Source organism: Genypterus blacodes, unplaced genomic scaffold, assembly GCF_046128005.1.
Source record: "Genypterus blacodes isolate CSIRO-AG114 ecotype Tasmania unplaced genomic scaffold, CSIRO-AGI_Gbla_v1 ptg000120l_1, whole genome shotgun sequence".
NCBI classification, from domain to species: Eukaryota; Metazoa; Chordata; class Actinopteri; order Ophidiiformes; family Ophidiidae; genus Genypterus; species Genypterus blacodes.
Genome location: NW_027466923.1, coordinates 1,314,892 through 1,325,037, shown reverse-complemented (window position 1 = coordinate 1,325,037; position 10,146 = coordinate 1,314,892). Strand labels below are relative to the sequence as shown.

Here is a 10,146-nt window from a genome sequence, read left to right as displayed (position 1 = left end):
GATGATTGAACCGCCACACTGATCTTGGCAGTGTGTTTGAAATCATTTGCAAGATGGAACGTGTCTGTTTTCATCACTGCTGTGAAGTTCAGGCAACCATATAGGAACAGAGACCACATTATATTCATGTGCTTCTAATCTGTTTCCATTATACGGCAGCACTCAAAGTACAATGTGAAGGAAACTATTATTTTAATATTTTATTCATCTACCTGGAATGTTTTCTGTTGTTTTTGTTGTATTGGTAATAAAAGATACACTGAAAGGACGCGTCTCTCCTAAGTGTGTCACTGAGTGTGCGGAGGAGTATTTGTCACAGCTGCAACTAATTGCTAATTAAGTCCAATTTGTTTCATTAGTCTCCTTCCGTTTATTTGTACACCAGCAGGGATAACACAAAGCTGAAAAGTTCATCCTCAGTGGTGAGTGAATTTAGTTAAAAGTATTGATTGTTTGGGCATTTGCACCATTTTGTCTCCATGTTGAACTGACTAAGAGAAATGCATGCTTCCCATTCCCAAACTGGTATGCCATCCAATTTGTGAGCGTGAGTGTGCAGACTAACTTGTGACTCCTCTTAACAAACCTAGTTCCAGTAATTGTTAATGCTGGAAATTGGAAATAAGGAGCACTGCAGGTTCCATTTTGTGAGACATTTTACTTCACTATATGTCAGAGCAGAATAGTATTTCTTTTTTTTTTAACTTCCTTGAACATTTATTTTCCACCACAGAATCCACAGATCAAAGGAAGCAAGTGTCAACCTGCAACATTCCAATTCTGTACTATAACCATTTTTTCCATTTGGCAATCGAATAAATATACCAATCACAAGGAACCTTTTACTGTGTATTGATATAGTGCAACAGAACAACTGTGTCAAGTGCCTTGTTGTGTCTTTTCAGTAAACTGAGGTTTATTGAAATAATATACTTTAAGTGATTATATCTGACCTTTACCCAACAAAAAGCTGGGCTGTTTCACTGTAAGTCCCTGAGGCTTTCAAGTTGACAGTGCTGGATAAATGCGGTTTTGTAGATTTAATGGACCCATCCTATTTCATCCACTGACTCACGTAAGCAGACATAGGCACAATCGTACAGACACACTCTAGTTCAGAGGTCTTCAGACCCTAGGGGGTCCGCAGAGGTACTGCATGGGGGTCTCAAAATCTGTGGTTGTTTTTTTTCGATTATTATTTTTCCAATTTTTTCCCAATGAATGTAAATGTGTTTAGATACACATCAACATGCAATGTTCCAACATCGGGCACATTGGGGAATATTGCCAAAATTCTGAAAAAGTTGACCCCGCCCTCATCGATTTTTTAAACTAAAGAAAACTTGAAAAGCAAGGGAAAGGAAGGAGCTAGAGAGTTAGCATTTCAGACACAGCATCCAGGCTACGATGGCATCAATTTGTGTGAATTTGGGGCAAATTGGGGAATGTTGAGAAAATAGGTAAAAAGCTGACATGGCTTTGGAAAACTGGAGAGAGCTTGAAAAGTTTGGGGCAAATTCAACCACATTATCTAGATGTGGTAGAATTTGTTGCATTTGGGAGAGCGCATTTCTCTCTGTTGAATCTGTTGAATTCATATATTTGCACGTCACTGAATAGCTTAGATTTGAATGCACCATAACAGGGTAGCTATGTTTATACATGGCACTAGGCCCAGTTTGATATAAAACACAATTGTATACAATATATATATAGATAGATATAGATAGATAGATATAGATAGATACTATATCTATATATATATATAGATATAGTAGGGGGTCCCTGCTCCATCTCTCCATTCGTTTGGGGGACCTTGGCCTGAAAAACATTGAAGACCCCTGCTCTAGATGAAAGGATATTAACAACAGTGAACTTAGTAACCTATGACACACTGGTGATTGAAGGCAGATCTTCCCAGAAATGACATGTTTTACTGCCCTCTACTGGTAACAACAAAACACATCACATGAAGACCCACAGTCCGAAAGACATTTTTATTGATATCGTGGTATAAAATACGGGCAGCATGTTGCTGTAACTTAACAAACACAAAGAGGAAATCTCTGAAAATAAAAACACATTACAATATATGGATCAGTGTATGTGCATTCAAAAGGTAGTGGCTTTGTTTTGGTGAAATGAGCAGTTCACTAAATACCCTGGATGATCAAATAAAATATGAAACCATATGGTTAATGTTATAAATAAACAATTTCTGAGTAGATAATAATCTAAAAAAACAAACCCTACACCTATAAAACACCGACAGCAGAACTGAATAGAATTATGTAAACAAACTGCAGCTTTGACCACAATATAGAATTGGGAAATAGCTACTATACATTCAAACTTCATGATTTTTACTGTAGATAATCACGTCGCACATGCTCAGTCTGAAATCACATCCACATGAATTGTGTATTTTCAGTTTTTGTGGGCGCTCTCTCTCTCTCTCACTCTCTAGAAACACACACGCATACACACAGGCACACTAACACACAGTCAGTTCACAGTGTTGCATATACTTTCAATTGCTTCGTTGAACTCTTCTGGTTGATCAGCATACACATGATGAGAGGCGTCGTTTATAAGCTGGTGAATGAAAAAGAAAGAAACAAGCTGTAATTAGATTCTGTGTCTTGTGTGGAAAATTAAATTACACAATAATTAATTTAATCTCCCACGTCACTTTGTCGGGCTAAGTCATTCATGTGGTAAGAACCTATTTACTCCATGCAGCCATGTTCCCTCATTCATAAGTGCTTGGTGCAAGCCTTTTTATCATTTGCATTGAAAGCAGCATTACTCTGGTGCTACTTCATTTGCAATTCAAAAACACAATCCCATTCGCATTCCCATTTTCTACATGGGTCGCTCTTCACCGATTCTGTGACTTCACATCAGCCTTTTGTTTCCCAACAAAAGAGGTCGTTCCTAGTATCACCAAAAGTAGAATGAGAGGGAGAGCATTCAGCTACCAGGCTCCTCTCTGGTGGAACCAGATTGGGTTTGGGCGCAGACACCATCTCTACTTTGAAGAGAAGCCTTAAAACTTTCCTTTTTGAAAGCTAATAGTTTATAAAGCTATATAGCTCATAGCTATTGGAGCAGTCCCTAGTTATGCTGCTATAAGCCTTGACTGCTAGGGGACTTCCCATGATGCACTGAGCTCCTCTCTCCTCCTCTGCTATCTATGTGTTCCTGTCCATGTCTTTAATTTTCCCCCGGAGTTGTCTGTGTTCTCTCGTCTCATAGACCCTGTCCTGCTATTTGAATTTATATCATTAGTCAGATTTACATTAGTACTATCCTTGCTGTTGTTGTGCCTCTATGTGTGTGTCTCTGTCTCCTTTCTCTATCTTTCTCTCTCCGCACAACTGGTCAAGGCAGATCGCCACCACATAGATTTTTTTAAATGACTTCTTTCTGTCAGTTTAAATCCCAGCTTCTGCACTTACCAGCACCCTGGTGTTGGTCGGACCCCTAATGTTGATGACGCTGTCCCCAGAGGAACTGTCCACCCAAGATCTGGCTCCGTACAGCATGGTGAGGGGCATGGAGGGGGGCAGCTGGTGGACCCGGTGCAGCATAGGCCTCTTTGCCCAGCCTAAAGACTCTGACAAAGCCCGGAAGCCCACCTCACCACTGGGAAGAGGTAAGGAAAAGGAAGGGATAATAGTATGGTGAAAGATGCAAATGTAGTTGGTCCAATAAGGCGGTAACAAGGGTCTCTGGTGCTTCAAACCAGCCTCCCAAATGTTTTCACTGGTCTTAAGTCACTCTGTACATTTACATGCTCTTTAAAGTCATTAGACTGCAATATAGGGAATAATTCATCATTTTTAAATACCTTGCAACTGCAATTGTCACAAATCAAAGTATGCTTAGAGAGGGTTAAGAGGTGCTGAAATTTCCTGCAATCTGCCCAACAAACACAGAAGGGGCGTGAATATGGGCAGGGATAATGGGTGTGGAGCCAGTCTGACTTCCTGAGCACACAAGATTTGGCTCATTAGAAACTACTGAGCCCCTGGGTTTGTCCCATTCCACACCTCCTCTGCATTGTTCTGCCTTATTCTGTCCTCTATTCTCTTCTTGTTGTTGTTCTTGAACTCCCAGTGTTTCCCCTTCAACTCCTTTTACACAACATGCAGTCCTCTCTGTCCCATGAACGCTTTCTCCGTCCTGTTGTGAGGAGTCCTGATGTCCTCATCGATCTCATTGATCTATGGTTTGGTACTGAGTGATGGGGGAGGGCAGAGGAGCAGCCCTTCAAATTGTTACACAGCAGATCCAGGATCTGACTTAATTAAAGTCACCACTGATTGCATTTAAGACATTGAATGTTCTGTCTGTGATGTAGGAACATTATCACAACAATAGTGTGTGAAAACCCCCCTGGCAGGTAACAGGGCCTCAGTCCTACCGGTATCAGCTCGTTATCTAGAGTGCAAATTACTTCACATTCATATGAAATGTCAGGGCTTACACCATCTGGCAGACAAAGTCAAGGCAAGACCCCCTGCTCTCCCCTCCAGTATTTACCCCTTCAACCATTCCTTTGTAAAGCAAAACAGCCTGCACTCCCTGTAGTTCTGCCGACTGCTCACTAAAACCAGTTCATCCACCATTATTGGCCAGTGATCTCACAAGGCTTTTTCCTCTGTGCACATTACATTCTGATATTGTTTGGCTGTATCATTGTGTGTTTTGGCGTACCTTGGTGTCTGGGCGTTACAGTGGTAGACGTACTGCGTCATTGTGTCGTCATCAAACAGATCTTCAAATTTCCTCTTGAAATCAGGACGTAATCTGTTTACCAAACCTGGACCTGAATCGGTGACATGATTTGATGTTAGAAGAGAACATTCTGACCACAGGGAGGCATAAATCGTCAGAAATTGCAACGTGTCGTACCCAATGGACCTGCAGCTCTAATGACAGCTAGTGGGTTGAAGAGGGACATCACAGCTACAATAGCCTTCACCCAGCGCGGCGGCGGCGGTCGCTTCACCAACTCTGTCCCCTGACTATGACCTTGACCCTGCGGCTGCGTCTGGTTGTCTTCATTGGGTTGCTCAGGAAAACCCCAAGGATCCACCAGGATAAGGTGCGACACTCTGGGGGAGAGAGAAAAATAAAAGAAGGATTTTATATCTGTCCACTCATATTTGTCACTGATTGACTTTCACAAGCCATAAAGTGACACTCTGTCTAGTGGAGTAGTTTTTAAGGGAGAAACTACAAGGCAAATTCAGTGAGATGTGAAAGTACTTTCGGGTCCAGAGAGTCAAGCCTTGATTACCGCTAAAAGGAAGTGGATGTGGGCGCATTTGGTGTCTGCGTATGTGGATGAGCTCCTGCTAGACCGGCGTATTCTACTTTGGCAGGCAGGCTACCGCAAGGTGAATATGCACAGCCACTCATTTACTCACATCTGTTGGCAATTTAGAGTTTCCAGTTGACCTAACCTGTGCGAGTTTGGACTGTGGGAGGGAAGCGAAGCAACTGCAGGAAACTAAATGTGTCTCTGTGTTTAATGAAGCCAGAAAGCAGCTGACACTCAGATAACTCAGGAGCTCTGCAGTTGCAAATAAAGCAATTTTATCGTGACGGAAAACTCAAAGACTCAAAAAGGATCACAAAGTTGCATTTTTACATTTAAGTCATAATTGTAACAATATTTCCGCCAGAACTATTACCTTGAAGGGTACTGGATGGCGTAGGAGGTAGCCAGGTATCCTCCCAGACTGTGTCCCAGCAGAATCATGTCCTCCAGGCCTACAGACTGCCTCCATTCCTCGATAGATTGGACAAACTGCTTCTCGGCCTTGGCAGGGTCCGAGGGGAAGTAAGGTCTGGAACTCCTGCCGAAGCCCAGGAGGTCAAAGGCGTGCACGGGCCGCGATCGACTCAGCGCATCCAGGTTCCTAATCCACAGGCCTACCCCTCCTCCAAAACCATGGACCATTACCAGAGGAGTCTTATGAGTTGGAGAGGAATGCCCTGAGGGACGATGTGAAGAACAGACATCTTGTAAGACAACAACATTATACACACAGTATTCATTGTAGAAAATATAAGTGGAATCAAGGTAGCACTGTGGGAATAGATGTTGGGAAATGCGACCTAAGTACCTTGTGCTGCAGGTTTCCGAACAACCTTGGAAGCGAGGCTCAGGGTCCATATCCGGCCTTGATTTGGAAGCGTCACAAAACGGGCCCATAGGTCGTTCTGAATACCTGCCATGACCAGACAAAAAGGACTGATCACGTATATTCACTGAGGCTACATGTGAGCTGCAGTGACCCGGTGACGGTACAGCTGGCAGATACAAGTGTGAACACTTGGATAAAGGTGAGGAGGACATGGCTTATTTGCAAAGGACTGTCTTCGTATATAGTTCCTGATACAATTTCAATTGGACACTTTCTTACATGAGAGAATTTTGGCCTCTGCTGTCTTTAAAATGGACATGGAGGTTGGACGCCAGGAAGGCCAATAATCCCAAACTGAGCTGGATCTAAGGAGAGAGAGAGAGAGAGGGAGAAGGTGTCAGTTAGCACATTAACATTTGCTCATTACTCACCATAGTTGTCCATACTGGACTAGAAGACAAACATTTGATGAACCCACATACAGTATAAGCACTGAATCAACAGCATCCTGCCATTCATACGTGAAGTGTTGCGTAATTGCAGTAGAAGATGAGCTTGCCCATTGAGGAAAGGCAAACGGAGGTGGCAAACTCTGATTAAGACGTTTACATGCATTTATAATGATTTATATTTACATAATACAGGTCTGTTACTCACAGTGAGCATTCTTTGATGTCCTTTGTCTTTTCATTTGATCTCTTCTGTTCTTTCCTGCGTCTGATACCTACCCTGGCTGTAACTGTTCCAAGTAGCAGTCGATGCAACTATACTATGTCATATTCACTGGTAATAGAGTTCAATATAATTGACGGCTGAATATCACTTGAATGTCACTTTAAGTCCTGCGTACAGATATGAGACACTGACTGGTTACGGAGAGCATGTGAAGTTAAAAGATAAAACTCACACAGATGTTATTGATTTGTGAATAGACACCTACACAAAGAAGCAGTGTCATGTTTTCTAGATGATGTAATAGATGCAGTCAACCAACCACACCCACTTGCACGTGCAGCGGTTAATATTTACCTGAGTTACCTTTGACCTCTACTCAGAAATCACATTCAAGCTCTCAGTCATTATTATGTCTACAAATCAGTCCTAAAAATAAAAAATATAAACTGGAAGCTCTACACAAAGTCGGAGTGTATTTCCCGCCATCCTAACCCTGCCCACTAGGGTGGAAATCAGCAGGTAACTAAAAACTGCTGAGTCATTCCTGAATCACCATCACCTATCATAGGTACAGGCTGAGGGGCCCAAGAGCTCAGGGGGCCCCTACGCCTGAGCCTGATCCAGGATGAGGAGGACACAAACTTTATGTTCATTGATTAGTCATTCTTGACAACAGATGAGAAATTTCAAAAGTCAAAATAATTACTTTGAAGGAACAAAATGGCATGAAAACTCGTATTTAGTTGGCATTTAAGTGTAAATGAAATCAACTAACTCTAATTAATATCAATCAGTGTTAAATATAAACCCAGATTAAGCCCGTAAAACGTTGTAATAGTGTAACACTCATATTGTGTTTTTCACGTTTTCCACATTTTCAGTTTAAGTGAGTCAGGCGGTATTGTTAACAAAGACCGATACAAATTTCCTCATGGTTTACTATATTAGTACCGTCCCAGTAAAACGAACTAATTAAATCAGGTTTAGAGTTTAGAGAGATTTCAGTTTCAGTCCCATTACATAACACAACACAACACAACACACTGAATGACTAAGACCATTTCACTGATGCTAACAGACTAAAGTTAATTCAGACGCAATGATACAACACTACAGTCCTCTATTGTTTAAAAGGCACACGTTACGCATGTAAACAGATGCAGCAGCACCGGATCTTAGGTGCGGGGTTTATACTCACGGTGTCTCACAGTCGGTTTGTATCGGTGCCGTTGTAGGATCCATCGACTTTCGCACTCTGGTATCTAAATTTGATCACAACGTGTTGTTTGTGTCCTCTGCTAATAACCCTGTCTGCTCACTGTATATACTGTTTTGTAACTCGTACATTCCGAGCTCAGCTGATCACTACAGAGATCGTCTGTAGGGAAGACGCACCGGTAGTACGCCCACAAATAATTCCCCTTCTACCTGTGAAGGCTACAGGATGAAAATATGCGAGTTGGTGTATACTTCCATGTTTACCTACAGACTAGGAAACATACCTACATTATGTCACTGGAAATTAATTTATACAGGCATGCTTATTCAGAATAAAACACCCCCCGGACTCACAGCAATGAAAAACACAATCCTAATAATTGCCTCCACACGCATGAAATTCCCGCTTCATCTTTACTTTTTAAAGTCTTTTGGTGACCAGAGGAGTTTTGTACTTAAGTAGTGAACGTTTTCGTATATTATCTTTTTAATGTATTAATTGCTGTAATGGAAATCAGCCTCACCTACCACACAAATGTGTTTGATCTGAAAATACTGACAGAGTGATTCCTCTTCTCATTTTATTTTACACCTCTTTGATGTAAATCGTGTGTCGCAGTTATACGGACCGCGTCTGTTTTTTCGTTCCGGGGTTGACCGGAATGAATTCTTCATGACACACAAGACACTTCCGCTTGCTGTGGACACGTCACTCAATTCTGCAAAGGAAACGTAGCCTATTGCTGTATTTAGTAGCATTTATACTACACAAACATGTCGAATTCGGTCGTTTCTGTTATCTCTCGGTTCCTGGAGGAATACAGCAGCACTACACTCAACAAACTGAAGGTGGTGGACGCTTATTTGTTGTACATCCTGCTAACCGGAGCTCTGCAGTTCCTCTACTGCCTGCTGGTCGGAACCTTCCCCTTCAACAGCTTCTTATCCGGGTTCATCTCATGTGTGGGCTCCTTCATCCTCGCGGGTAAATGCTACTCACTCTGAAAACGCATTTCCATTCGATGTATTCCTAGTTTTTAATTTCTGCGTTTAATCAAAACTCGTAACTGTTTGTGTACTGCTTGTAAGCCCACGTAGTGATTTCATCTCCCGAAACAATAACGTAGTATACGTTCAGCCATTAAAAACTGTCACTGACTACTTCAAATGCAGAAAAGAGAAAACTATTAATCTCAAAGGATGTTGCTGACCTACTTTAGTTAGTTGGAGTTTAGCTATAGTCACTGGAGCGTGGACTCTACCTGAAAATGAGCTCATTCTGCTGCTCAGCATCGAACACCATATATATATATATATATATATATATATATATATATATATATATATATATATTTATATATATATATATATATATATATTTTGTTGCAGTGGCTACAGATAAGTAAAGAGACTCAACTTAAGGGTCTGCACCGGACATTTTCAGCTTCCAGGACCTTGCTATCCAGAGTTCTGTGTCCTTGTTTGTGTTTAATGCCGTGTGCAATGTGCAAATGTGATCCACTTTTGCCCTACATGCTGCAGCAGCACTGTGTACACTGAGTGAAAGCAGCTGATCTAAGTAAACATAGTTCTCTTTTTCTCCCCTCAGTGTGTCTTCGTATCCAGATCAACCCACAGAACAAAGCAGACTTCCTGTCCATCTCCCCAGAGAGAGCGTTCGCTGACTTTCTATTCGCTCACACCGTCCTCCATCTCGTTGTGATGAACTTCATCGGTTGAAAGGGACTTGATCCCATGCCCAGTGTCATGTTTCACAAGGTGAGAAGCGATGTAAACGTAATCAAGCCCTTTTCCTCTCTTGTATCTCCTGTGCCTTCATATCCTACGTGTCATAAATCCTAAGGTTCTGCTCCTTTTTATCCACAGGTGAACACGTGAAAGCAGAAATTCCCTCACAACTCGTGATTTGGACAGCTACAGTCCAACAGCAGTGATGACATCATCTTGTTCAATTTGACCCAGAACCATTTTCTGACTGATAACAGTTGATTTCCTTTTGCCTTTTTCAATGTTTAGATTTGTAAAGCATTCCCTTTTGCACTGATACATAATAAAGCAACTGAAATGGTGA

General features: G+C 41.8%; 2 protein-coding genes across 3 annotated transcripts; one reads left to right on the top strand and one right to left on the bottom strand.

The window, feature by feature from the left end:
• Window positions 1–2,443: 2,443 nt before the first annotated feature.
• On the bottom strand, window positions 2,444–8,186 carry abhd4 (abhydrolase domain containing 4, N-acyl phospholipase B). 2 transcript variants are annotated; one of them, XM_076162149.1, is made up of 8 exons: window positions 8,035–8,186; window positions 6,441–6,526; window positions 6,141–6,245; window positions 5,706–6,009; window positions 4,921–5,123; window positions 4,723–4,834; window positions 3,462–3,648; window positions 2,444–2,595 (listed from the first exon to the last, which is right to left on the bottom strand). In XM_076162149.1, exons 1-8 carry the CDS (start codon window positions 8,076–8,078, stop codon window positions 2,506–2,508), a joined length of 1,131 nt encoding a protein of 376 aa, XP_076018264.1. In that variant the 5' UTR covers window positions 8,079–8,186; the 3' UTR covers window positions 2,444–2,505. The 2 variants fall into 2 exon arrangements, with proteins under 2 accessions (XP_076018264.1, XP_076018265.1); XM_076162150.1 differs by lacking the exon at window positions 8,035–8,186 and adding an exon at window positions 6,819–8,019.
• Window positions 8,187–8,720: 534 nt separating this feature from the next.
• Window positions 8,721–10,146, top strand: dad1 (defender against cell death 1). Its single transcript, XM_076162151.1, has 3 exons — window positions 8,721–9,039; window positions 9,664–9,833; window positions 9,942–10,146. Exons 1-2 carry the CDS (start codon window positions 8,829–8,831, stop codon window positions 9,792–9,794), a joined length of 342 nt encoding a protein of 113 aa, XP_076018266.1. The 5' UTR covers window positions 8,721–8,828; the 3' UTR covers window positions 9,795–9,833; window positions 9,942–10,146.